A 27,948-nucleotide genomic window follows, 5' to 3' on the forward strand; every position below is an offset into this window, starting at 1 on the left:
AGCAGAACAGTCACAATGTGAGACGGCAGTCGCAAAAGAATGAAGGCCCAGTACGGTCATTATAACGTTAAGGTTTAAGGTGATCAGTAAGCAGCTGCTTGAAGATAATGTGGTTGCGCTCATTGACAACTCTATCTGGTAAATTGTTGCACTCTATAATGGAGCTAGGCAAAAACGATTGATTAAAGGGAAATGTTGAACCATGCAAGCGCTGGATGCTGCAAGAGTTAAAAAGGCGACGAGATGTACGGGTTGGTGGGATTAGAAGCCTTCCACGCAGTTCGGGGAAGTTATAATAATGTCGCTGGAAGAGGCACAGTTTTGCAATTTTCCGACGCAACACCAATGGTTCGCGTCCTAGAGAGGATTCAATCGTACTGACACTTTCTTCACGGCTGTACCTGGAAGTGATAAATCTAGCGGCACGACTTTGTATTGATCCTAATATATTAGGTAAGCTTGGTGCGGGCTCCAAGTAGCTGAGGCGTATTCAAGTTTACGTCAAATAAAATTTTCATAAGCTAGTTTTCTTGTGGATGAGGGGCACAGCGCAAGGGTGCGTCTGACGTAACCAAGTGATTTATTGGTGTCGGTAGCCAATTTTTTATATGGTCAGACCAGGTCAACTTGCTATTGATAGTGATACCGAGATAACGATACGATTTAACTGTGGATAGGGCTGTCGAGTTTAAAAAGTACGGGTGATCCTTGTTAGAGTGTTTACGGGATACCTGCATAACTTTACATTTGGAGATGTTAAGTTTCATTAAAGAGTTGGAACACCAGGTTTCTAATAAATGTAAGTCTTTTTGGAGCATTGCATGGTCGGCTGGGTCTGTAACGCGACGGTAGATTACGCAGTTATCTGCAAAAAGTCACACTTCCGCAATACATGACGGCAAATACACCGAGGTTGAATCCGTATCTCGATTAGATGTATCATTTGTAACAGGCGCGGGTCAGCAGGTGCATTGGCATAATTTCCATGCAATATTCAGTGAAATAGCTACGGCGCTCACTGTCACTACCACCCGCACCAATGCTAGACACACGTACGTCGGTTGTGTTCACAGCGATTTTAATTACCATGTCAGGCAACAATGACGGTGATCTTCGTCCTCTTGAACCTACCAAAAGAACTCTGAATGCACTAGCATATATTTTTTAAAGCGAAGAAGCGGCTCGCTGGCGCCGGGACCTAAGCACCACTAGTGATTGCGGGACAGAATGTTTACGAGCAAGCACTGGCTCGCCCTCGCGCACATCGGGGCGTTGTAGGCTCTTTCGGGGTATTCCGCGTCGCTCTGCCGGAAGCGCGACATACTTCAGGGCATAATAGCGACTTCAGAAACAGCAACAATATCTTGCGGAAGATTCATTGTACTCATTCCCATTTCTCCACATTCTCTTTGCCACGCTTTCCTCTGTGCGTCGCACAAAATCATCTTCATACCCAATAACTCAATTTCGATTCCATAACAACGCGCAGTGCATGCTCGGATTAGAGATTGTGTTGGTGTGTGGTGTGTCCACAAAAGTAGGCTTTACATAATCTTTATCATTGTACACGTGGCTGTTAGCCATCGCTCACTGACGCCACTCGAAGATAACAATTGCAAAGGAAACACATTCACCGTAATTCACAGCCAGCCACTCTTAGGCCGCGCAGGCGCTGAGGAACCAAATTACTGAGAGCTGGCCTCTACAATGACATCGTGCGCAGTAAACGGGGCTATTCACCCTGCAACGTGAAGGTGCTCGGTAATGGGCATAATTAACTTGTAAAGCTTCTGACTCATAACCTCCATCTGCAGGAAAAACCCATCCACTTGAATCGAGTCGAACTAATGGCAGCGCTTACTTCTCTTTGTCTCCGAGGATAAGTGGCGATGAACTCTTGCCTCACTCCGAAAGCAATTACTTTGACGATATTGGAGACCGCGGCACTCTCGAAGTCACCGATCATGACATGTAAGGAGTATAGGAAAGCATACGGCAGAATGGAAGCTGCTATCCTGAAATAAATGCGGTAGATACAGGCAACTGGCAGGATACAGGCGACAGATTGGTGAAGACAAACTTAGACAGAATTGATCGTATATATGATCGTGACATGATCATCTCTGGGGATTCGTAACCGTGCCTTCAATTACCTCGCGCACCCGGTAGGCGCCCAATGTCCCAGTGTGAATAGCTGGAAATTCAAGGGCGAGTTCTTCGTCCACAAGTATACTCATAAGCAAGAGCGACTGAATACGGGATATAGATGTTGGAACATCTATATCCCGTATCCTATATCCCGTATAGATGCGGTGCCGTATCGGGCACGGCACCGCATCTGCGATGACGAATTCACCAAAGCTGCTCTTGCAGGCTACCTGTTCCTGGGCCCTTTGCTGTGGCCTGCTGAGTTCGTGTCCACCGGATTTTGGATTTCTGCTTCTTCCATGGCCACATGCCGCGTCACCGGCACCAATTTCGGACGGATTCAGCTACCGCGTCTAGCAACAAGGCACTGCTACGCTCTGCACTACCGGCGGCAGTTATAAAAGCCATCGAGACATCGGCGGCTTCGGGCACGGCACCGCATCTGCGATGACGAATTCACCAAAGCTGCTCTTGCAGGTTAGTTACCTCTCCTGTGCTTCATGTGTGAAGACCAGCGATTACTGCTTGTTAAAGGTGTCGTGCCCTGTAGAGCTACCAGATGTACTGAAACGAGCGCTGGCTACTTCATCTGATTTATGCTGTGTATTGCTGGAATTGTTGCTCATGCTTTCTGGTGATGTTGAGCCCAATCCTGGTCCGATGACCAAGTCTGAGGCTGAGGCTTTTGCTGACGTCGTAGATAGAATTTCTAAACTAGAGGAAGGACATGCAGCACTCGTTGCTGAACTCAAAAGCGCTAGAAAGGGGGAGACTGCTGCGCTAACAAAAGTAACCAAGCTTGAGCAAGGCGATGCTCTACTACATGCTGAACCTAAAAGTACTAAAAACGAGCTAGCAGCCGCTAAGAGCGAAATCGAACTTCTTAACGCAAGGCTAACGCCACTAGAAGCAAGCGCTCCGTCCGAGCGCTCGGCCGATTCAGCCATGGGAGCCAATCTTCTGCATGGTGTCTCTAATCAACTAGTAACAATCACCTCTAGGTGCGACGATGTAACTTGCTTTTCTTTGGCATTCAGGATGACCCAACAGAGGATTGGGCAGCATCGGAGATGAAAATAATAAAGTTTTGCGCAGAAAAGCTGGACATAAACATAGCTGGTGCACAGTTGGAACGTGTACATCGACTAGGCAAATACAATGCAGACAAGCACCGGCCCCTCATAGCAAAGTTCACATTTTTTAAAGACAAAGAACAGGTACTTGCAGCTGCACGCAAGCTTAAAGGCTCATCATTTTTCATACGCGAAGACTCCTCGTTTACCACTCGCCAAGCCAGAAGAAAACTGATAGAATTTGCGAAGACGCAAAACAAACCGTATAGGTTATTCGTTGATAGGCTGCGTATTGGTACAACAACATATGTCTATGATATTGCAACACAAAATGTTGTGTGGTGGAATAGATAGCATGAGAGGCGCACGTGCACTCACGACCCTCAAGAATCGAGATCTTCTCCCATTATAACACCAATATCACTATCATTTACTAACGTCCGAAGCCTAATATCAAAGCATGAAATGGTTTCATCCTTCCTTGAAGATGCCGATTCTGACATAGTCATCCTCACCGAAACCTGGCTGCATCCAGATATTTCTGATAATGAATTTTTTTTTTCTCGCCCGCACTTACAATATCTACCGGCATGACCGCCTTGACAGGCGAGGTGGTGGCGTCATTTTCGCGATTAAAAAAATCATTACATCTTGTTACGTTAACTCGGACTCGAATCTCGAGATCGTTTGGGCCGCCTGTCTAACCCGTTCTACAAAGGTGCTCATTGGTGCCTGTTACCGTCCTCCTGATTCACTTCAAACCTTTGCCACCGACCTTCGTAACAGTATTACTACTGCAATTAAGGCCTGCCCAGCGGATATAATTTATCTATTAGGGGATTTCAATTTTCCACACATTGATTGGGCAAAGCTAACCTCTACCTGTCGAGTGTCATTAGATTTCATTCATTTAACCCTAGATTTCAACTTCACCCAGATTGTCAACGAACCTACTCGCGGTCCCAACATCTTAGATTTAGTGCTGACAACGAACCCTGAAACAGTTCAGCAAATAACATACTTGGATGGTTTTAGCGACCACAACCTACTGTAATTAACGCTTAATATTCCGTTACCATATACGGGTATAGTAAAAAAAAACAATTCGGAACTATAACAAGGGTGACTATGCTACCACTAATGCTGACCTAGACCTTTTTTTCAACAATGCACTTCTCCCTTCCTTTTACAGTAGAACAGTCGAGGAAAACTGGATACTCTTTCGAGACAAATTACAGTCATTAGTAAACCAGTATATCCCATTAATCAAAATATCCAATGATAAATCGAACCCATGGTTCACCTGTTTTCTTCGCGTGTCTTCGTAACAAAAAGAAACGCTTATACACTAGCGCTAAACGATTTAACACCCCATCGGCTTGGGAAAAATACAGTCAATGTTTAAAAACCTACAACTCCGCGTTATCCGCTGCTAAAGATAAATATTTTTCACATGACCTTCCATCTCTTCTCAAATCCAACCCTAAAGAGTTCAGGCAAATTATCTCTCCGAACCGCGACAGTAATCACATTTTTTTACATGATAGCGACCATGTGCCCCTTACAGACAATGAGTGTCCTTTATGCTTCAACACATATTTTTCATCTATATTTAGTACTGAAGATCACTCCACCCTACCTGACGTTCCCGATTTAGACTATCAGTACATGACACCCATCGACAATACTATCGACGGCATTGTATCTCTTATAAACAACCTTAAGTTATCTAATTCTTGTGGCGTCGATGAGATTAATTCCAAAATACTAAAGAACACTGTTATGACTTCTAGCAAAATACTATATCACATTTTCAAACAGTCACTAACTTCAGGAACGCTCCCGTCAGATTGGAAGACTGCCAAAGTTGTTCCCATATTCAAAAACGGTGACAGATACTCACCAGATAACTACCGGCCAATTTCGCTCACGTCTATTTCTTGTAAAATGCTCGAACATATAATAGCTTCTCATATATACAACCATCTGGAATCAAACAACTTTTTTTTCACTAACCAGCACGGGTTCAGGAAGGGTTTGTCATGAGACACAGCTTTTAGAATTCACGACTGACCTGCATTTACACATGGACCATAATGTACAGATTGATAGCATATTCCTCGACTTTTCCAAGGCGTTTGATCGCGTAGCCCATTGCCGCCTAATTTCAAAGTTAAATGCACTAAGATTGAATTCACTGACACTAACTTGGCTCCGGAACTTTATTTCTAATCGCCGACAATTTACTATCGTTAACAACCTTTCTTCGCCCCTTTCCTATGTCACTTCCGGCGTGCCACAAGGTAGCGTTCTTGGGCCGCTACTATTCCTAATATACATTAACGATCTTCCTAATAACTTAACACCCCGAGTGCGAATATTCGCAGATGAGTGCATTATTTACCGCCCTATAACCAACCCCGATGACCACTTCATTCTTCAAAACGACCTTCATCTCATATTCGATTGGTGTAACACTTGGTTAATGAATCTTAGTTCGTCTAAATGCAAAGTAATGTTTTTCACCCGTAAACACTCAATCTCTTCCTTCCAATATAACGTAAATAATAAGCCAATTTCTGTAGCTACTTCCTACAAATACTTAGGCATTAATCTCGCACCAAACCTTTCCTGGGCCGATCACATTACTACTATATGTGCTAATGCTTCAAAATCACTGGTGTACCTACGCCGAAATCTACGTAATTCGCCCTCTAACATCCGTAAGCTAGCTTATCAGACGTTTGTTCACCCCCAGCTCGAATTTGCCTCCCCAATCTGGTCACCCCATCATAACAACCTAATCAGCTTATTAGAATCAATTCAAAATAGGGCCGCCAGGTTTATCTCGCGTAACTACACTTACAATTCAAGCATCTCACAAATAAAACTTGATATTTCACTTCAGCCACTAAGTACTCGACGCGATTTTGCACTCATATCATTATTTCACAAGTACGTTTATGCGGATAGAAAATCTTCTTTACGGCTTCAAGTCGCACCTTTCACATCTCACAGATTACATAATCACTTCAGCTTCACACGTATCTACCCTTATGAAAATGGTTATATCCTTTATGTTTACTGTATGTTTCCCGCAGTTCACATGAGGAAATATCCTTTATGTTTCCTCCATGTTGAAATTTGGCCACTGCTTTTATGTTTCCTTCGTGTGTCCTCCCTTTATGTATCCCTTATGTTACCGTACTTTATGTTTCCTCCATGTTGAAATTTGGCCACTGCTTTTATGTTTCCTTCGTGTGTCCTCCCTTTATGTATCCCTTATGTTACCGTACTTTATGTTTCCTCCATGTTGAAATTTGGCCACTGCTTTTATGTTTCCTTCGTGTGTCCTACCTTTATGCATCCTTTATGTGGCCGCAGTGACTAAATCCTGTATTTTACGTAGACATGCATAGATGAAGAGTTCCGTGTACACATTTTATATTTATAAATTTTTCCTGAGTTAAAAAGTTTTGCATTGGTTTTCATTGTAAGGTTACTGTTCCCTACATGATGCAGCGCATGGATTGAAACTCTGCTATGGTACAGAAATTCATGCCAATTTGTTCTAAAATTGCAAACTAATTAGCCTTCATAGATTATTTCAGTATAACACTTGGAGAACCACTGTACGTTCCTCACTGCAGTGCTGCTGTTCTAGTTATGTCTTTGTGACTAATATAATATGTAATGTTTGGATGGAAAGATCAGGTTGGATGAGTGCTTGCACTTTTAAAAGAAAGTTTTGACTATACTTTGCAAAAGTTTGTCTGAAACTACGAACAGTTTATTGGACTATCTGAATGTTACTTCAGTTTGCCACGTCTGCTCACAGCAGACCTCTGGAATGTGTTGCTTGGGTGAGAGCTCACAAGGCACCTGAAAAACAAAACAAAAGCCAATCTTTTTCACTTATTCAAAAATATTCATTTAAGCAAGAACAGCCTGGCCTGTATGCACACAGCGAAGAAACGTGGAGAAGTCAAAAAGAGATCATAAAAACATCAGGGCAACACAGAAGCTTTTAACTAATTGTATGAAAGAGACTGAGCTGCCAGTCCACTCAGGTATTAAATTGCTCACAAATTTTTTTAAACATTTCTGCAGCAGCTGCTAAGTAGTACATGACCTATAGGAGTAGGCAACTGGCCAACAAATCTTTGTGTGCCTGCTTGTACAGATGTCTCGTAGTTATATCTCAAGTGGTTACACTGTTATATGGTAAAATTCAGGCGGGAATAAAACCAGCCGCAAACATCAGACTACATGGGAAATTATCACCAAAACTTAAAGATCCAGTAAATCAAATGAACAATCGATTACGAAGGGTCTAAAACCTAGACCGCGATTTTGTAGCGATCCCTTTTCCGATGCTACTCCTTAGCTCATTGATCTGACCGACATTCCGCTATCGTTATTAACTATAACAGCCAGCCGTGAAAGGTGGGTTATAAGAGTGGCAAACATCGAGCGCAAAGCATCGCAAGAAAATCGCATCCCTTATTAGGCAGTGCTACAAACCACTGTCTTTAACAATCGCAGGAACTCACATCCCGTTCTTCGGATGAAAATATTAATGAAAACGAGCGTCTGATTGAGATGCCTCGATTAAAAAGAAATTTCGCTGTTGTAATGTCGGTCTACATTTGCCCTACAATATAGAAGACAAATAGACGAGCACGTCGAAGAACACAAACAATGCAGACAAGTTCTCGCGAAGCTGCACTTCAATCTGAACACTATCAATAAAGTAATCTTCACCATGCTAATACCTGTTCAAGTGTCAAACATCGCAGTCGCGTGCCAACTCGCGATGCCCGTGACACATCGACATGCATTACAAACGTAACTTGCGGAAATTCATATCTACGGAAGAATTTCTTGCCGGGAAACTACCGAGAAAACAGTAACTTTCAGCGTTTACGTAAATATTTGCCCAATAAGTCCCAACAATCGGCGGTGGTAGCACATCACTCCATAAAGCAAGTAAGCGGTAAGAAATGATACATTTCACGGAAACTCCCCTCGTGAAACGCTTTGCTAAATGTGCACAGCAACGTGGTCAACGTACGCTCAGAAAGTGTTCTGTTGTCGTTCCACAAAGCTTACTACATGAACCAAAAGCTGCGAGAATGCGCGCAAGCGTCATATCTGCTTACCTTCAATGTGGTCAGCAAACGGCTTCTTCGTCTCGCAGGCACCACGCGACGACACTCTTTCCAGCGCGAACACTGTTGAATCGCCGATGAACACCAGCGCACGAAAGCACAACTGTCAACAAATTCTTTCACGCACTATAATTCGAAGCCACAGTATCAGGTATTCCACGAGCGAACGCGGAGAGGCGAGAACAAAGGCCGCTCGAACGGGCGCTACACAAGACACTGGCGTATCACACGAAACATAAGGCGAACTAATGGCGTTACACGAGTCCAGAGGTTTCCTGATGGTTAATGCACACGGTACGGATCACAGTTTGTTTAGGCACTTCGAAAATATGATTAAATTACTCTGTAACGAACACTCTCACCGCTCACAGCAAAACAACGTGACCCAGCTCACCGTCAACCGTTACACTGCGGCAGCGCCGCACTGCGGTTAAAACGTGAATTTAGCCTCCGAGATCTACATTTTTCTTTAGGGCGTGCATTTTGGAAAAGCACGGCCTTCGAGATTTAAAAACGTCGTTGCTGGAAGGAAGGCTGGTATTTAAACACAAATTATTGATTTTAAAGTGTCTTGGTGCGCTGCCTTGTTTTTTTTTAAGTATATGCAGAGATTTTAGACGAACTATGCGCGAACGCTTGTCCTGTGGTTTGTCGGCGGACACGAGCCAATCAGCGCGCATCATGTGCTGTACCGTCGCTTGGGATGGCGCACGGTGTGCGGGCAGCCGCGAGAGCTGTGACGCCTACCGATCAGAAATTCGGAATTGCCACACATATACACGCTTCTTATGGTGCCCAGTGGCGTGTTTTTGAGAATGTCAGGCTTTATCTTGCATAGGTGGCACCATATTTGCTCGTAGCGTAAGGAATGAAGGCGACAAAATGTGGCGATAGCTGGCTTGCAGCGGCAGCGGAACTTCGGCCAAAGTGAAACAGGCGTACCGCTTGCATGCTCGCGTAATCAAATACGGCCATACTCCGCACACAACTTTCATACTTAGCCAACTCACAATTATAAATTGTTCAGTTGTACGCCCAAGCAAGCATTTACGGGATCCGCGCTGCCCTGCTTCTACGCGTGCTAATATCGACACAGCAGTTACTCGTACTCGTACTTGTCGTACTTGTCGCGCGAAAGCGACACGGACAAAAGGAAGAAACACAAGACGGCGCTGTTTCTTCGGAGTGTTCCTTGTTTCCGCGTTGCTTTTGCGCTGTTGCTAAAGGTACGATGAATCGTAACCAACTCGCCCACTATATGCTCTATGTTACCTACGTGTGTACTGAAGTGCACACCTAGGTAACATCCTGCCGTAAACACAAAGGACACATCCTACAAGAATTATAATAAGGGTTGTTTTCTTGAACCAAATGAAAGCATAAGTCAAGATTTAGTACTTACAATGACTCTGCTGAGTGTATCAATGCCTGTCACACAGTACAGATAGATCTGCCTATATTATATGTAAAGACAGTTGTTATGTGCACTCTATGTTACCTACATGTGCACTCAAGTGTACACTCAGGTAACACATAGTGCACATCCAGTTAACATCCTGCCGTAAACATAAAGGACACATCCTAGAGGCATAATAAAGGTAACTTCCTCGAGGTATACGTTAGGATGAGTAAACACGCAGTACACACAAAGTTCACATCCTGGAGGTCACACAAAAGACAAGGAAACATAAAGGTCACATAGGACACAAGAAGGAAACATAAAGGCAATGGCCATTTTCATAGGGGTACGGGAACACGCATGCATTCAACTGGTCGGCGCTTCCTCGTGCCATTCGATTGTGGAACGCTCTTCCTGATTTCATCGTCTCCGAACCTAATCCCGATAAATTCCGCCAGCACATCATTTCATATTCCACCGCGCAACTTCAATAAAGTGCACAATGCTTTTTTCCTTTTTTCCAGTTATGTGCTCTCTTGTTTATGAGCTCATTTCGCTTATTATCCTTGTGTTGTTTAGTATTTGTAGTAGAGTGGCACCATTATTTTTCATTGTTTATTAAAGAAACTGTATCGTTTGTTTTTTTTCTAATATGTACACTCCAGACCTTGTTATGTTGTACAATGCTTTTAATACTTGTACAAGATAGGCATATAGTTTTTCACTGTCAATTAATAATGTATGTCTATTATGTTTTTATATGTTCTATATACTCTGTTAATCTTATTGTAACGCCCCCCTTACCCAATGCCTCATACGAGGCCTGTAAGGACATTGGTAAATAAATAAAAAAAATAAATATGTACATTTAGGATTCTCTATACCGCTCCAAAAACGCAAAACGAAGGCTATAATGAACAAAGAGATAAAATGCGATTCAGTGCCCATCATTTAGCCCTCGTTTTCAAGTTACATCTGTGCAGAGCTAAGAAATTCTCAAAGACCTAAACAGTCTGAATATGATGAAGGGCACCATTCTTACCTGTAACACCGCGCGTGATTCAGGAACTGCGCTGCTCGTGCTACGAAGCCAGAGTTTCGCCGCGATGTGTCGCGCACGGCGAACCAGTCCTCCTTAAAATTAAGATGGTAAAAATCCCCGGTGACAGTGCACAGGGTGTAGTTCTTCAATATATCTGCACGTAGACCGAGCATAAAGCAGCCTAATGCGAGTGAATGAGATTTCATCAAGGTGAGCTTGCGGATATTCTGGCTTCGCATTACCGCGTCACCGAGGAGTTTGATGTTCTGGCAGCTGTTAACACCAATGCTCAACTCAGCAATGCTCCTGTTGAGCAGAAGCGATCTCGGAAGTGTTGGCCACCACTCGATTAATTCAGGCGGAAATATTGACATCCTGAAGTCCATGTCCAACTTTCGGAGCGTCGATGTCATTGCTATGTATTCAGAAATAGCATATAAAATTCCAGTGTCCCAGGTCGTAACCACCAGGCTTAACGCTTTCAAGCGGGAAAACATCGACAACTGTTGGGAAAATGGCAACATTCTTTCTTTTGTCCAGTGGTTTACCACTATGCTGAGTTCGCAAAAAGGCTTGCAATCGGGAACAGACAACCTATTGGCAATGCGGCGAGCATTGAAGTAAACCTTCTCTTCACAGCCGCTTTGCTGAAGGGCTTTGACGACGTCAGGCAAAAGACGGTATTCTTCTTCTTCAACATCGATGGTCACCATCTTGAGGCTTGGGTGCTTTGACAAAACGCAGAAGAAAGGCTCCCAGTGTTCAGCACTCCAGAGGCTGAAATACAAGGTCATATACTGTAACGTGTTGTTACGCGCCATGGCGTCTTGTAAGGCAGTAATGTTGGGCGGCATCTTAATGCATAATGAGACCCCCTTAGCCATGGTCGAAAGCCACAGCCGGAAGCTTCTCAAAACTCTGTTTTCAGCAAACACTTTCGATGCAAGCTCCATACTCTCAAAATCCACAGTGACAACCTCGGCGTGCAAACTCGAGACTGACCGGTTCTTCAGCATGCCTTTGAGAATCCATCTCAAGGAATCATCAGTACAGCAATAGCAACTATAGACTACTCTCAACTTTTGTAGCCGGGTGTGACAGGCCAGAAACTCAACGAACAAAGCGGGGCCAGCGTTTATGACCGCTACGCTTAAGGACAAATCTCGCAGTGTCGAGTTCGTTCTCAGTACTGTCAAGAACTGCTGCGCTAGCGTGCTTTCTATGTGTTCTACGGAGGACCAATCGAGTACAGTCAACGTTGTCGTGCTTCGAAGAATAGCAGAAACGCTGCGTGGTCACAATAAGGCGTAATGCGGAAACTCAAGTTGTTCCAGGCATTTCAGCGACAAGACGACCTCGAAAAGCTTTTCTATTTGCGCGTATTTCGACTCGACAGCCAACAATGAATCAAAAATGACTGATTTCAATGAAGAATTTCCGTAAAGGGTTTTCCAAAGCACCGGTATGCACAGTTCAACTGATCCGCTGACAGTCATCATGTCGGTAACGTGCATTCGTGCCACGCAGTGATGAATATTAAGAAGCCAGTACAGGACCGTGAGTGCGACATGCAGTTGGCCTTTCGTAGGCCAGCTCAAGCATGTATTCTGGAGTTTCACCAGGCCCAGTTGCCTCCCGGTTTCTGGCAGCTCGCGCAGCTCCAGCTCAAGCGGCCAAAGGAACTCGTTCCATACGCTAAGATTAGCAACAATCTGACACGTTCTGTCTTCAGAAGCCGTGCACGGCATGCGGTAGTCGATGAGCTTCCCTGAGAAAAAGCCTCTGACGCCTTCCAGGTCAGCCAGCAAGTTCCTGATATCCGCCACTCCAACAGGGCTCGAAGCGTCTATTGCAGCATTACCGGGATTCGCCATTTTTCCTGCGCAAAAGAAAATAGGACACTTTTAAGGTAATTATTGTGATGTGAAGCAGTATACAGTGGATACTTATTTGTTCGTTTGCCATCTAAGCATGCTTGTTTGTCTTATTCCGTTAGATTAGGGTGGTGTTGCCTATCGGTGGCTGATCTGGCGCATGATATAGAAACAACGCTCACTCTCTTTAGTCGAGGCATGCTTGCAGTCTAAGAGCAGCAGCTGTGATGTGGGCTACGGCGCCTGGTGCTTTTAATCTCTGCACCGATGAGCGCGCAACTCCGCGCCACGTGCACGCCAATTGCCCGGTACTCGCCCTCCCAGCGCCTGGATGGGTCAGACCTTCGGAATTGGCTGCGGTTTACGTCGCCTTCGTGCCCAGAGGACCCAGGGCCTCCAACTTGTTGTATGGTCACGTGACTCATCTTAAATGAATTCTTATGACATACTGAATAGAGATGGGCCATCTTCCAACTTCTAGATTAGCTATGACTTCGCACTCCTTACAAAACCAATAGATTTATATTAAATTTCAATATTACGTACTGCAAATATTCTCATAATTTTTCGTATTACAGACAACATTAGGTCTAGTTTAAGCTAACATCATCATTTTGCGGGAATTCTAAGCAAAATGTTCCTGAGAGCTTCGTATTGAACGCCCTGCATCAGGCTCTAGTGAATGCTCTGCGCGGACCTTTAGCTGACAAAGAACGACGTGCTTCCTTCACGGTGCTGCGTAATAGCGAGAAGCAAACGAGTAAGCATATGAGGCTAAATGCGCTGTTGGGTCATATGTGGCCTGTTTGGAAGCACAGCGATCGCTAAACGCTAGCAAACATATGTAACAACCTTTTTTCTTTCATATTTCGAGGGCTGTGTTTAGGACGCTGGAGTATTATGACTAAACAAGAAGAAAATTTAAAGCTCCATAACTAGATGTTTCGTAGCAATTTCTACTACTTTCTTAGCGGAAACTATACCATGCGAAGTTCCAGATTTATCTTCATTAATGATGCAGTTACGAATAATACAATATAGTGTGACTTGCTCTAACTACATTACCAACAAAATCCATTTGGTTGCGTCCTTCTGCTATAGTGTATTACAAGAGTGCAGTGGTCTCGCTCGCCGTTGGAGGCAATGCGGTGCGGTTACTCCACGAATGTTGACACACGGCCGCCTCGATCTCGCACGCACGGCGGGGCTTGCTCCGCCGGGCGCACGTGATCGAGGCGGCCGTGTGTCGACAATATGTGCCTCTCCGATAGCCCGAGCAGCGGCACTGGCGTCGGCTTCAATAGAACGTGGGTGCGGCCACGCAGGGGCCCGCGCTACACCCGAGCACATTGGCCCAAGTTGCTCAGCTGCGTCGGTTTGCTGTGCACGTTGTCGCATGCGTTCTAAATGCGTGAGCATTTCTATGCCTACCCAAGGAGAAACTTGCCCGTCACGTAAGACAATTAATGGATCATACCCCCATAAGCAAGCAAAAAAATGCAGTGGCTCGTACCCACGTAAGAAGGAGGCTAAAGCGCTCAGCAAAGTGAAGCGAACCCTCCATAGATTCATTGAAATGGCTCATACAACACACACACAACAGTGTACGTTTCAATAAAGAACAAGCTCAAACTAAGCATCGGAACCATCAATACTGCATATCCCACTGCACACTGCATACCCCCGTCAGCAAATGTAGTGGTGGTTTTGAAACAGCTTGGCTAAATTAAGCCTAATATAGCTTAACACCAATGGTCGTATGTTCGACTTTCATCAAAGGTCGAGGACTCGAGTGCCCTAATTGACTATATCTTAATTAAACGCGGTTAATTAACCCCAACTTACTCAACACCAATGGTCGTGGGTTCCAGTGCCGTAATGAACTCCGTCTGAATTAAGATGTCTTATCATGTTCGATATCGAACATAATAAGCGAACGACTGATGAGGGTTAATAAGGGTTTACACTGGCCGGATCAAGTTACATAACAGTGATATGAAGCCGGGCTGCGTGGAGATCAGCAACTGCCACAATGCTTACGCGTACTTAGACAACTACCAAAGGAGTTTTTGCGTGAATTTTTCTTTCCTGCAGTGCTTTTGTCGCACACAGTATGCAAGAGATGAGTATGCTTTGCAGTGACTGAGCTGTGCGGCGACATCGACGAAACACTTATACTGATTTACATAAGGAAAACAAGAATGTAACTGCAAATGATGATTAACAATAAATGCGGAAGGCTACTGTGACAACTGGAACAATTCGAGTAAACCACGGAAATATTTAAGCCATTCCATTTGATTTTGGCTAAGCAGAGTAGATCTCTTAGCCACTGACCCATCTTCGTGCGTGGAATGCAACTTGGACGCGCCGCTGAACACTTATCACATTTACACTGTTATTCTTTCAAAACACTATCGTCATTAATTTGACGAAAATTAGTTCACTATTACTGGCGAAAATGAACGCTTAACCTCTTCTCTCTTCCCCCCCCCCCTCCGTATGGCTAGCGTACCTGCATTTTCTTAGCTCGGCTAGGTAGTATGCGCGCACCGTTTTCTGACTAATTCACTGGTGGACTACCTGACATAATCTTGATACAAAATCATTTTAGGTTAGGTCGACATGACATGAAACCGTATATTTGGTCACGGACCCTCTTACTCAACAAGATTGTTTTTCGAATTAAATTTTTGATTGCGTCATAATTTGGAAAAATTTAAGGCCCCTTCAGATAAGCAAAATCCGTCGGCGACAACTTCGTTGCTTAGAAAATCTAGCGGTTAAGATAGGCAGTGAATCTCTGAAGGATTAGCGTCATCCTTTCCCACAAGGCACTGCTGCGGCAAATATCTGGTGGCCTAAACAAATACAGTGCTTGCTAAAGATAAGTAAGGAATATCAAGCGTGACGAAATTAAAAACAAATAAGAGTGTTAACTGCTTCGAACAGAAATCAACAGCAGCGCAAGGAAAATGAAAGCTTCTGCTAGGGTCACTCTGCAAGCACAGCTTTCACTGAAGTTGTCTGAGGCGCCACCTCTTGCATGCGACGCTAACAGCGTCAGGGGCGCGGCTGAGTAAGCCCACTGCCCCCTTCTAGCACACTTTATTTTTACAGTGCTGCAGCGTATTTTTAAACCTTGCTTAATCTTAGCCGGAACAAATTGTCATTGTGTAGCCTATGGTCTATGGTCCAGTGGATAACGCATCGGGCTGCTGTGCAGAGAAATCACGGTTAGAAACGAACCACAGGAGACCAACTCGGGCCACTGGCAGGCACGTACCCAGGATTTTTTTTTCGGGGAGGGGGGGGGGAACCAAGGTAACCTTTTTGTGCAAATGGGGGGGGGGGTACTTTGCAAGTACAAATGTTTATAACGCCCGCCATTCGCCGTAAAGACGCCTAAACCCGCAAAAGACGAATGAAATAAGGTGTATCTTACAGGTACGCCTGTGAACAGGCACGTACCCAGGGGGGGCCGGGGGGCGCCCGCCCCCCCGCCTCCCGAAATTAGGCGGCATACCCCCCCCCCCCCCTTCCACGCCCACGCCACCACTTCTCACACACATTCCTAAAGCGCCGCCAAATCAATGTTGAGACTTTACAGCTATTTGGCGGTTAACGTTTTGCTGCCTTTTTCCCTTCTTTTGAATGGCGGTAGTTATCAGCATCTCCTGGGGTGTGAAGGCCAGTTTTCTCATAGATTCGGTGCCCGCGCGATTAAATCGAGATGCGTTCAGGTGTCACCACCTATTCAACGGTTACGCGCATTGGTGTTGCTTCGTTAGGTCAACATTCTTTGATAAGACTGATCCAGGGACCAGGAAGGGGATTCGGTTCGTAGTCAGCTGGTCTGTATGCACGAGAAACGAGTTGCGGCCGGAGAAAACGCCAGTTGCGTTTAACTTGTCCTTGTGCTTCAATATTTCCTCGGGTGACGGCTCGCCGCGACGGTGGCAGACCCTCGGAACCATATACCCGCAATATTGGTTAGATATGGTGGAAAATAAAATAATGCGAAACAGCGTCCATCATCAAACTCTGCAATAACCCTTAAGAGGAAGCTTTAGCCCGGGCCAAACTCGGACGCAGCCTATTCAAATACATATAAAACGCAAAAACGCTTTCTTGTGATAACCCCTGGACCGATTTTATTAAAATGTGTTGCATTTCGCAGAAAAGGGTAAATTCTAGGGACTGTTTCAAGCGGAATTTCGATTTATGGCCTGAATTTTCTGAAAAAGATTTTCGAAAATTCGAAAGTTCGAAAAACAGATACTGCAGTTGTGAACGGCACCAATAGATCATTCAAAGCGAACAAATTCGATACGTCAATTGATGTCTTATGTGAATTTGTTGCGTTGTGTACAAGGGTTAAGCAAAAGCTGTATTTCCATACTAGTGCATTTTTTAGATCCATGTGTAACAATAAATGTTGTCCCCTTTAGATGAAACATCAGATGCAATTCGCATAATTGCGATATTATTTTTCCTTGCTCACTTAGAGAGTTGTAAACTTGATAGTTTCCTTTTCTGAAAATTTCAGACCTTTTTACAATCTTTTAATAAAAATTTACGAAATAAATCAGAAATTGGAAAACAGCAGTCACTAGATTTTAAGTATATGTCTTAAATGCAAAAAACCTCGTCAAATGCGGTGCCGTGGTTGCCGAGAAAACGAATTGTCCTTTTACATGTGTTTAGATGGGAGCACCCGAGCTAAAGATTCCTCTTAAACCCATAAGCAATATGACTGTCACCCATTACCTCGTCTGGTTTTTCCCTAATTGTACACCACTTTTCGTGCAAAACTAGCAACTGGAAAGAAGAGTCGCAAGGAATTGAGAAATTAAGCGACCTCCTAAGGGAGAGAGCCAAGGCAACAGCCAAACAGGAAGAAAAAGCGCATATTAACAAATTTAACCGTTGTTTATGAAAATCTTCATGGATCAACAACTTTTTATTTAGAAAAGAAGTAGAGAGAATGCCGCCGGAAGTGGAGAACAATTCCCTGTGTTTTGAACGACGCTTCTACAGTTATCAGTCGAGCCGCCTGACCTAGCCACTTCTCTGCTGTGCCTATGTATAGGTGTTTTTCTAACCTCCCGCGGTGGGCGCAGTACGTCTATAACCGCCTGCGCTCTACACGGTGTGAGGATTGGGAGGTCAATCCCACCGCTCGTAACCAGTTGTCAAGATTGGAGTCGGGCATGAATTAGATGGTAGCTGGCCCATGCCGTCGTCCAACTTATCCATGCTGAGAACGTTGTTGAAGGGAAGGACTGCTTCTCATCGAGAACGAGGAATGTGTGTTTATTTACAGTATCTACATAAGGACGTTGCAGTTCATCAATGTAGCATGACTGCAAGAGAAAGTGTCCTGAGCAGCCGCACAACAGCGGTTTACAAACCCTCGGTCCCCCCTCGATCCCAAGGTGAGGGAAACGGCCGACCAGACACCGTAGACGAGCCGCCTCTTTGCGCGAGGGATTACACACAAACACTTCCGCACATGTTCACGGTCCTCAACAGAGGTCAGACGGTCTTCGCAGAACTCGGGGCTAACGTCAGGAACAGTGCGTGGGTAGGGGCCTCGAACTACGTTCCCTCGGGGACTCCCTTGTTCACAGCAGACCAGGTTGGCGGTGGCGGGTTCCGTCACAAAGCCTGGTTCGTCGAACTCGTCTCGGCAATCCCACGAAGCAGAGTGGCGGACGTGGCGCGTTGTCCAAGAAAAGTTGACGCCACTGTCGCAACTGGCTGGCAAAGCTTGCACCTCAGCGGGCCGTTCTAAACAACGGTTATACGGTACTAGCGGCCACGCACTTTTACGCAACTTCCCAAATAACAATACGAGTCGGTTGAGGCACTTAACTTGGTAGAGCAGTAAACGAGGGATCCAAAAGAATAGTGATTGTTCCGCAAATGTATGTTTCTCTATAATTCTTCCAGAGCTAATTCAAAAAACGCTGCTATAGTCGGATACAACTCAAGTCTGCAGTGAAGCCTCACACACGCCCTCATAACCACCAGCCACTGTTCCTCCGCAATGCTGCAAATAATTCGTGCTTCAAACTTTTCTTGTTACCCAAATCAGGCGGTAGCCACACAAATAAAATTATTAGCGCGTACATTTATACGTCTTCTCTCGCCTATTATAGTGGAATGGCGAATGCCTAATTCTTTAGTCAACTGAAATAAAGTGTTTGCTTCGCTGCAATTATGCAGTATATTGTCAAGTTGCACTTCAGTTAGCAGTGAAGTTTCATGAGTAAGACGAGCTCAGCAGTGAAATGAACTCTACCGCAGACTTTTGAAGGTTTAAATAATTAATTATGCAGTTATACGTGCCGAAACCATGAGGCATGCCGTAGTGCGGTACTCCGGACCACCTGGGGTTGTTTAATGTGCAACTAAATCTAAGTAAATGGGTGTTTTCACATTTCGCCCCAATCAAAATGAGGCCACTGTGGCCGGGATTCGATCCCGTGACCTCGTGCGTCGCAGCCCAACATCATAGCCACTAAGCAACCATGGCATGTAGACTTTTGAAGAGTGAAATGCTCAGACTCCATATACTTTCTCCATGCCTGTTGCACACCTCATTCTTTCCGTCGATGAAAAGACTCTTCAAGAACAGCAGACGCTCCGGAGGTATAAAGTACGACGCCATTTTGAAAAGACTACATGACGACGATTTTGTTTGCTTCTGTGATTGGCTGGCGGAGAACCCCGCGTGAGCCGTGCCTTGGTTGTCAACTGCTGTTTTTTTTTCAATTGTATGCTACCATAGAAATCTTCATTTTACACTTGCGCTTTTTTAATTGCTCTTGGCAGTGGTCTTCCTGCGCTTCTTTCCTGCACGAGTCCATTTGATGTGGTTCCTTGTTTTCCTAGTAAAGGAAAGGTGTATCTCACAGGCGTACCTATAAGATACACCTTATTTTATTCCTCTTTTGCGGGTTTAGGCGTCTTTATGGCGAATGGCGGGCGTTATAAACATTTGTACTTGTAAAGTACCCCCCACCCCATTTGCACAGAAAAGTTACCTTGGGATGCCCCCCCCCCCCCCCCCGAAAAAAGATCCTGGTTACGTGCCTGCGCTGATCACAAGACATTGGCCATTGTTTTAGTGCTCTGTGCATTCCTGCATTGTTATGCTCTGGTACCTCAAATGCCTTCTAGAATCATTCCTTCTTCCTCTACGCAGTGCAATATTATATTCATTTTCATCGCTTACTCTTCTCCTTACCCTTTATACAGGCGACATAATACCAGTGGCGTAGCCAGAAATTTCGTTCGGTGGGGCGGGGGGGGCTCACTTTGCAGCTCGGCCTCCCCTTATAGAATTAGTCGAGGGATCAAAAAATAACAAATATATATATATATATATATATATATATATATATATATATATATATATATATATATATATATGTGTGTGTGTGTGTGTGTGTGTGTGTGTGTGTGTGTGTGTGTGTGTATATATATAATTCCATAACCTTGTTTACATTTTCGTAGTACATATGCAACGACCAGGGGAAAATATCAATGACGCTGTCCTTTGTTAGAATGTATTGCGCAGGAGCAGCTGTCACCGGTTGTGTATTGCGAGTAATTGCTCGGAAATTATAGTCGCAACAGAGCGCACATATAAAAAGCAGGAGTTCTGCAAAATATACGACGGCGAGTCAAATGAAATTTAGCCAATGCGAATATATGACACACGGGGTACTTTATTTAAAAGTAGTCGCCATGAGTATTTAGACATTTGTCCCCCAACGAGTCGCGTAATTCCCGTCTCATAAAACTCCTTGAATTGCTGCCTCAAAAATCTGTAAATGACTACACGTCATCTTCTGACATGAATCTGGTTCCCTTGAGCAGTTTTTTCAAATTTTACCAAATGTGGAAGACGCAAGGCAACAGGTCTGGGCTGCATGAGGGATGTTGCAGCGTTTCCCACTTGAACTTTGCCAGTTTTGCATTAACCACATCAGCGACGTGGGCACGGGCAATGTCGTGAAGCAAGATGTTGCCAATGCTCAATTTTCCACGTCGTTTGTTCTTGATTGCGACACGCAGCCGATCCGACCTTTCACAATATCTGAAACGATTTAGAGTCTCTCTAGGTTTAGAATATTCGATCAATAATGGCCCCTAACGATCTAAAAAGAAGTCAACACTTTTCCGGCAGAAATGACGGCCTTTGTTTTCCTTGTGAGTGGTTAATTCGAATGTTTCCACTGTAAGCATTGCCGTAGTGTTTCAGGCTAGTAGTAGCGGCACCATGAGTCATATCTGGTCACAATTGCAGACAAAAAGGCATCCCCCTCATCTGGGGTTCTCTGACGTTCACCTAATCTAAGTACACGGGTGTTTTCGCATTTCGCCTCCATCGAAATGCGGCCGCCGTGACCGGGATTCGATCCCAGGACCTCGTGCTCAGCAGCTTAACACCATAGCCGCTAAGCAACCACGAACTTTTAAATCGTGTTGGGGGTGATTGCACGGTGGCTTTGGCCCGGCCATGGATCGTCTTTGTAGCTTTCATGTCCTTCTTTGAACAGTTTGCTACAACGCTTCACAGTGGCCAATGAAACGCAATGTTCAACGCATACGGCAGCCATATGGCGAATAATTTCTTTTTGGGAAACATCTTCATTTGACAAAACCCTCACGACACCAAGCTGTTGCCCGTGGTGTGGTGCAATACCCACACTTTATCACATCACATGGGAGTGCAATACAAAAAAGGAATTCCACAAAATAGAAAATCTGAGTGCGGAGCAGTGGGAGAGCATGCTCTCCAGCGGCGACCCTAGCCTCCAACGGAAGCTGGTGGATCATGCCCGACGAGCAGCCACGCTCAGTGGTGCCCTGGAATAGGGGCGCCAACCATGCAGGCCGGAGATTTTCATCAACATATCGAAGATCAAGACATCCGGCACGAGCGCTGAATTACTCTTTCTAGTGTAATAAAGTTTACTTCCTCCTCCTCCTCATCTTTTGGAGTGTCCATTATGTCACGCAACCATGTTCAACCCAGTGCATGAGAGCATTAAAGAGCATTTAACCTCACCTCTGCATGTCACTTGTAAATTAGATGCGTATGTGCTACGCGCATGCCTCGAAAATAATGAACCGAACCATTATTGCGCGGGGCGGGTTGTCTCACTTTCATTTGACTCGCCTTGGTACATTAGAAATCCGAAGATACAATGGAATATAGAAATGTGAACCTACAGCTTGATACAGGGCAAAAAATTGTCAATAGAAACAAAGTTCACTGCGCATATACACAAAACCTCGCAACAAGATATTTAAATATACGTATAAGTCTCCAATAAATCTACGTACCTAAGAAAAAGTCACTGTATATAATGCGTCAAACAAGGCAAACAAACAGGTTGCGCAACCAGAGATTCACAGATCACAGCACCCCCACCCCCTCCTCCACTCCCAAAATCTATCGCGTGCGACGGAAGGCGGCGCGCTTCCTCCCCGCTGTTCTCCCTTGCGCACACAAGACTCATCGTTGGCTCACCCCCTCCTCCTCCTCCTCCCCTCCCACGCTTTTATTCGCACATAGAGCATGCGGCGCGCGGTCACGATGTTATCGCCCTTGGCCTTTATTTATACGGAACATGAGGGCAACGGCAGGAATGCGCCTGGAGTCTTCATATAGCTGCTATCGCAATATTACAATAGTATCCGGCAACTGGAGCGTCCCGTGGCCCGTTACTTCCCGAAAATAAGTAACAAAATCGAACTTCATGCGACACCATGCACACCATACGGCAGTTCGCTGCACCGCAACAATACCTTCTTTTCTTTTGCGGGGCGGGGGGCGGCGAAATAGAATAACGCAAAGGAAAGCATGTTGGCTACAATCGAATGCCTACGTTGGGCATCTAGTGTGGCTACCGAAGGAATATCGAAGAAAACGTGTGACGCTTGGTCCACAAAAAATCATACGCACACTGCTCGGTTTCCTACACCTGCGAGACAAAATTTTCCGGAGAGGTTGCGCTCAAGCGAACGCGTTGCAATCCGTCGAGTCCCCGCTGTGCTGGCGGCGAGCGAGTATGCAATGTTTCTCTTTCTCGTCTGCTAGCCAGGAAGCATCCAAACCTCTGCCATGCGAAAATGCGGTCGGCCAGAGAAAAACGAGCGCGCATCCAAGTGCGCAGCGCGGTTGTCGATGCAGCACGAGAAAAACGCATGCGCTCTGGCTGGATGGGCACCCCGCGGGTTACGAGAACAAAAGAAAAAAAAAAAGAGAAGGAGGCTCAATGTATCCTCGCGAATAAAAGTCTAGGTAGAAAAATAAATAAGAACTTAGTTACAATGGTGGATTTAGTGTCTTGACATGGATGCTTCGGCTCAGGTGGAAAAAAATGTTCATATTCTTTTCTGTGACCTGACGGCACAAATGAACCACCACAACGCTTTGTCTCATCGGACCTGGCTGCGTGCTTTGTCAACTTGTCTGATAGTATGTTAATTTGGCTTGTCTCGTTGTATAGCCCGATGTGCGACTTTAGAAAAGTCGATGCACCTTTGGCGTCAAATGTTTACAACAGCATTAAATCCAGAAAGTTCCGTAATTGAAAATCTAAAGCACGACTTTGTAAATGTCAATGCACATTTCGCATCAAAATGTTAAGAGAACTTCATACCCACAAAGTTTCAGAATTGAAATCCAAGCGCTCCGTAAATTCCGCGGCCTCCGCGAGATGCCGAGACGGGCCCGCTCGCCATCAAAACGCCCTTGAAATTTTGTGCTCAGTGGGGCTCCTGGCGTTACGATATGTGACTCCCGAAGCATGGGCGTTGCCACGAAATCCTGCCCGATTTCGCAATGTTCGCGCTAAAAATGTCTTTTCGAGCGTGAATTAGGGTCCTTCTAGATAAAATCGAGCATGATTTCCGGCGCCGGGAGTTGTTTTGGTCGGCGGCGCATAACGGCCCGAAAAAATTTCGACGGGGGGGGGGGGGCTGAAGCCCCATAAGCCCCCTCCCCCCCTGGCTACGCCCCTGCATAGTACTGTCCACTAATTCCGAACCACCACTCTAACTATCGTCGTAAAGTGTTACAGTACCTGTCACACGCCTTGGAAAAGTATTTTCCACAAACGACGTCTACGACCACTGTCGCGCCCAAGAAGAAAATACAAAAAGTCCGTTTCGCAGCAGAGTTCCTAAATGATTAACGAATATATCGTTTACAACCGTGTTCGTGTCTCGCAAAATGAGTCTCGCAACGTAAAACAGGCGGCTCGTTTTGTGAGCTACAAGAGCGCTAATAGACGGCAGGACTTTGTGGAATATTCCTCTTTAGCAAAGGCAGCGAGAAAAGGTTTATTACTCACCAACAAGGCCGGCCGTGTCCAAACTACGAAGCTCTGGAGCGTCCGTCAAGCTTTCGTTTCCTTTCTCACTCACACCGCTCCTCCACGACCTGCGCTTACGACAAGCCGCTCGAACCCACTGAACGAAGAGCACGTTTACTCGCCGATGTCAAGCTCGCCGCCAGCGGAACGCATTCCCTCATCCGGGACACTGGGGCAGAACGGCGACAGTACGGCGCCAACGTCCCAGGGACGCAGACATGGAGACGCCAGCGAAGCTGCGAGGTGAAGCAGAGTACGGCGAAGCTAGCGGTACCGAAACGTCTGCGTGGTCTGCGCGCGCGTCGAACCTGCTGGCTGTGCCATTGGTGAACGCCTCGCCGCCTTACGAAAGCGCCGGCGCCATGCTTGTTCTCTCGCGCGCAGCCGTGTACTGACGTTGGCGCTTGCCGGACACCTTTCTTCGGCGTGTCTTCGGTTAAACTTTCAAACTTTATTTCGCACTTTCCTTCGCACAGAAAAAGAAAATGCAAAAATGCAAGGGCAGGAACAGAAAGCTGCACAGTCGCAGCTTGACGAGGTTCCTGTCCCCTGTCTTTGACAAACAGTTGCAGAATATTCACAAAGAAAATCAGTTACATATGTGGAAAAACAATTTCATATTATACAGATATTGATATTCACAGCAGAACATTTATGACATCTGTATACATATATTCGCATGCGCATCTACATCAACCCGGCATCTAGCTTTGCGTGTGTCCGGGTAGCGCGCGCGTAGGAGTGTATGCGTATTTGTGTGTGTTCGTTGTTTGTACGTGTGTGCGTGTTTGTGTTGTACGAGTGGGCGTACGTCTTTGTGTAAGTACATCGATTATCTTCCACCCTCATTACATGCCCTGCCCATGCCCATTTAATTTTCTTGATTTCAACTAAGATGGCATTAACTCGCGTTTGTTCCCTCACCCAATCTGCTGTCTTCATATCCCTTAACGTTACACCCACCATTCTTTCCATAGCTCGTTGCGTCGTCCTCAATTTAAGTAGAACCCTTTCGTAAGCCTCCAGGTTTCTGCCCCGTAGGGGAGTACTGGTAGGGGACAGCTGTTTACACTTTTCTCTTGAGGGATGATGGCAGCCTGCTGTTCATGATCTGAGAATGCCTGCCAAACGCACCCCAGCCCATTTTTATTCTTCTGGTTATTTCAGTCTCATGATCCGGATTCGCGGTCACTGCCTGCCCTAAGTAGATCTATACCCTTACCACTTCCAGTTCCTCGCTACTTATCGTAAACTGCTGTTCTCTTCTGAGACTGTTTAACATTACTTTACTTTTCTGCAGATTAATTTCTAGACCCACCCTTCTGCTATGCCTGTCCAGGTCAGTGAGCATGCATTGCAATTGGTCCCCTGAGTTACTAAGCAAGACAATATCATCAGCGAATCGCAAGTTACTAACGTATTCTCCATCAACTTTTATGCCCAATTCTTTCCACTGCAGGCCTCTGAATACATCCTGTTAACACGCTGTGAATTTCATTGGAGAGATCGTATCTCCCTGGCTGACGCCCTCCTTTATTTGGATTTTCTTGCTTACTTTATGGAGGACTGCGGTGGCTGTGGAGCCACTGTAGATATCTTTCAGTATTTTTACATATGGCTCGTCAACACGCTGATTCCGTTATGTCTGCATGACGGCTGAGGTTTCGAATGAATCAAACGTTTTCTCGGAATCAATGAAAGCTATATATAAGGGTTGGTTATATTCCGCACATGTCTTTAACACCTGACTGATAGCGTGAATATTGTCTATTGTTGAGTTGCCTTTGCGAAATCCTGCCTGCTCGTTTGGTCGACAGAAGTCTAAGGTGTTCCTGATTCTATTAGCGATTACCTTAGTAAATACTTTGTAGGCAACGGGCAGTAAGCTGATCGGTCTATAATTTTTCAAGTCTTTGGCGTCCCCTTTCTTTGGCGTTCCTGTATGTGCTCCCAGAAAGAGCCTAGTAGCGCACACTTAGCCGCTCGCGCCACTACTAGCCGAGCATTATCACGTGGTGTAAAATAATGCCACGTGATCCGCCGCGCTGTGGAGCAGACAACTTCTCGGGAGCGACGCCGAGTTCTCCGTACCTTCAGTGCCATCATCCTCGCCATCCGCTGCTTCCGTAACATGTACGAATGACATCAGACAAATAACGTACACGCGTGACGTTAATGACATATATGACACGGCATATGTAAAGGTATCTGTGTAATTGAGCTATGATGCCTAACCAATCAAGAAAGACAACATAGCTTGCAAACTTAACCTAACCACGTTTATTATTTGCATTAGAGCTGAGAACGAAATTGAAGCATATCCTGTCTATGCAGCCTTTGAAACGTTTTTGCATGATCATCTCTTTCTGACCTAGTCAGGCTGAAATCGTGATATTCTAAATTTACAGCATTAGGAGTCAGAAGGTGCACTGTACGCAATCACCTTAACATGGCGGAACTTCCTGTATTCTTACCAAGCCAAATATCTGTCAACTATGCGTACGTTTCCCAATTAGCACACACCTAGGGAGGGCAGCACGACTTTGCAAGCGCCCGCAAAGCTGGTCGAATACTGCAACGACAGGATTAAATATCGGTTGCGTAAAACTTCGAAGATTGAATCATACGGCGCGATACAACCTCACATATGTTCTAACAGGACTGGTCCAATCGGCAGCGTCAACAAAAACTTGCGAGGTGGATCGATTATTGCTTCCTTTACGCCTAGCCAACTGACTCAGCAGAAAATCGCAGGCGAATTCTGGTCCAGGAATTAACATGCAGCATTCGTACTTTTTTTCCCTCAGATTTGATCACTCTCCTTGGAGGCACCTGTGCCAAGTTTCCCTGTATGTTCCATTATATTTTCTGTTTTCAAGCTGCATTTCGTAGCCGAATGTTAGCGCAGGTACGACCAGCTACGACGCATGAGCGATACAACCACGCCCGACGCCATATTGTCTTTAAAAATTCATTTCCGCTTCCTGTTTCAACACCGCCATAACAACAATCTTCCGCTGTGCTATTGCAGCACACCATAGTTCACGAAGCCGCCGTTGAGCTTCCGTTCTACAGTGGACAGCACTGAAAATGTTTATAAGAAGCTTCGGGCGAAAAGCGGTTCAAAACAAATTGTCATCGACAACAGTAAAGGTGGTTATGGGAGCGGCGATTGAAGCGCGACTATGTCAGGAGTGAACACACATTGCGAAAGAAAAAAAACGTTTGGTTATAGTAAAACAAGAGACAGTTTGAATCGTTCAACGAAAATGAAATGCCTAATAGATTTTAAATGCCTGCGGCGAGAAAAGGAAAGACAACCATATTTTACTTTATCAGTACCAATACCTTTTCTCGGCGCCCACCATGAGTGGCCGATGAAGCCGCTATCACTTGCAATGCAATGTAGCTCTTGAAGCCTGCAGAAAGGCGCGCTCGTGAAGTTCACCAGATACAATACGCCTCCATCACACCTTGTGTTGTTTTACTCCTCAACGTTTGTCTGAATTTGATAGCGCGGGTTGCTTTATCGTTTCTTAACCTGTTCAGTCAAATCTAGTGAGTAATGACCCGGAGATAATTTCATACTTTAGCTGCTTTCGTGGGGCTCCGCGGGCGGGCCTCCTCGGCGTCCGACGATTGGAACAGCACTCTACACCCAAAGCTTTCGTCAGCCTCCAAAAAAGGATATTCTGCGCAGCGGTGCGATTTCGAGACCCCTACAGCTGGCTGTTTGCTGCAGCACTTCTCGCGCTGAAAGCTCGAAGCGCCCATGAAGTCGAATGGCGGGGCATTTTAATATACAGCTCTAATGGTAGGTCAAAAAAACAAATTTGGCGCCT

The 27,948-nt window shown here is 45.4% G+C and overlaps 1 protein-coding gene and 1 long non-coding RNA gene across 2 annotated transcripts in view; both read right to left on the minus strand.

The window, feature by feature from the left end:
* The window catches only part of LOC139048504 (uncharacterized), a 30,352-nt gene extending 5,972 nt beyond the window's left edge, over nucleotides 1-24,380 (minus strand). The window contains exons 1-2 of the mRNA XM_070522905.1: nucleotides 24,086-24,380; nucleotides 10,834-12,712 (exon numbers count right to left, since the gene is read on the minus strand). Coding sequence (XP_070379006.1) covers nucleotides 10,834-11,849 — 1,016 coding nt within the window. The 5' untranslated portion in view covers nucleotides 11,850-12,712; nucleotides 24,086-24,380. The remainder of the gene's footprint in view (nucleotides 1-10,833; nucleotides 12,713-24,085) is intronic.
* LOC139048503 (uncharacterized) lies at nucleotides 6,990-8,959 on the minus strand. The gene is made up of 2 exons (XR_011507742.1): nucleotides 8,384-8,959; nucleotides 6,990-7,103 (listed from the first exon to the last, which is right to left on the minus strand). It is a non-coding gene; the product is annotated as an uncharacterized lncRNA (long non-coding RNA).
* Nucleotides 24,381-27,948: the final 3,568 nt, after the last annotated feature.

The sequence above is a fragment of the Dermacentor albipictus genome, chromosome 8 (genome assembly GCF_038994185.2).
Source record: "Dermacentor albipictus isolate Rhodes 1998 colony chromosome 8, USDA_Dalb.pri_finalv2, whole genome shotgun sequence".
NCBI lineage: Eukaryota > Metazoa > Arthropoda > Arachnida > Ixodida > Ixodidae > Dermacentor > Dermacentor albipictus.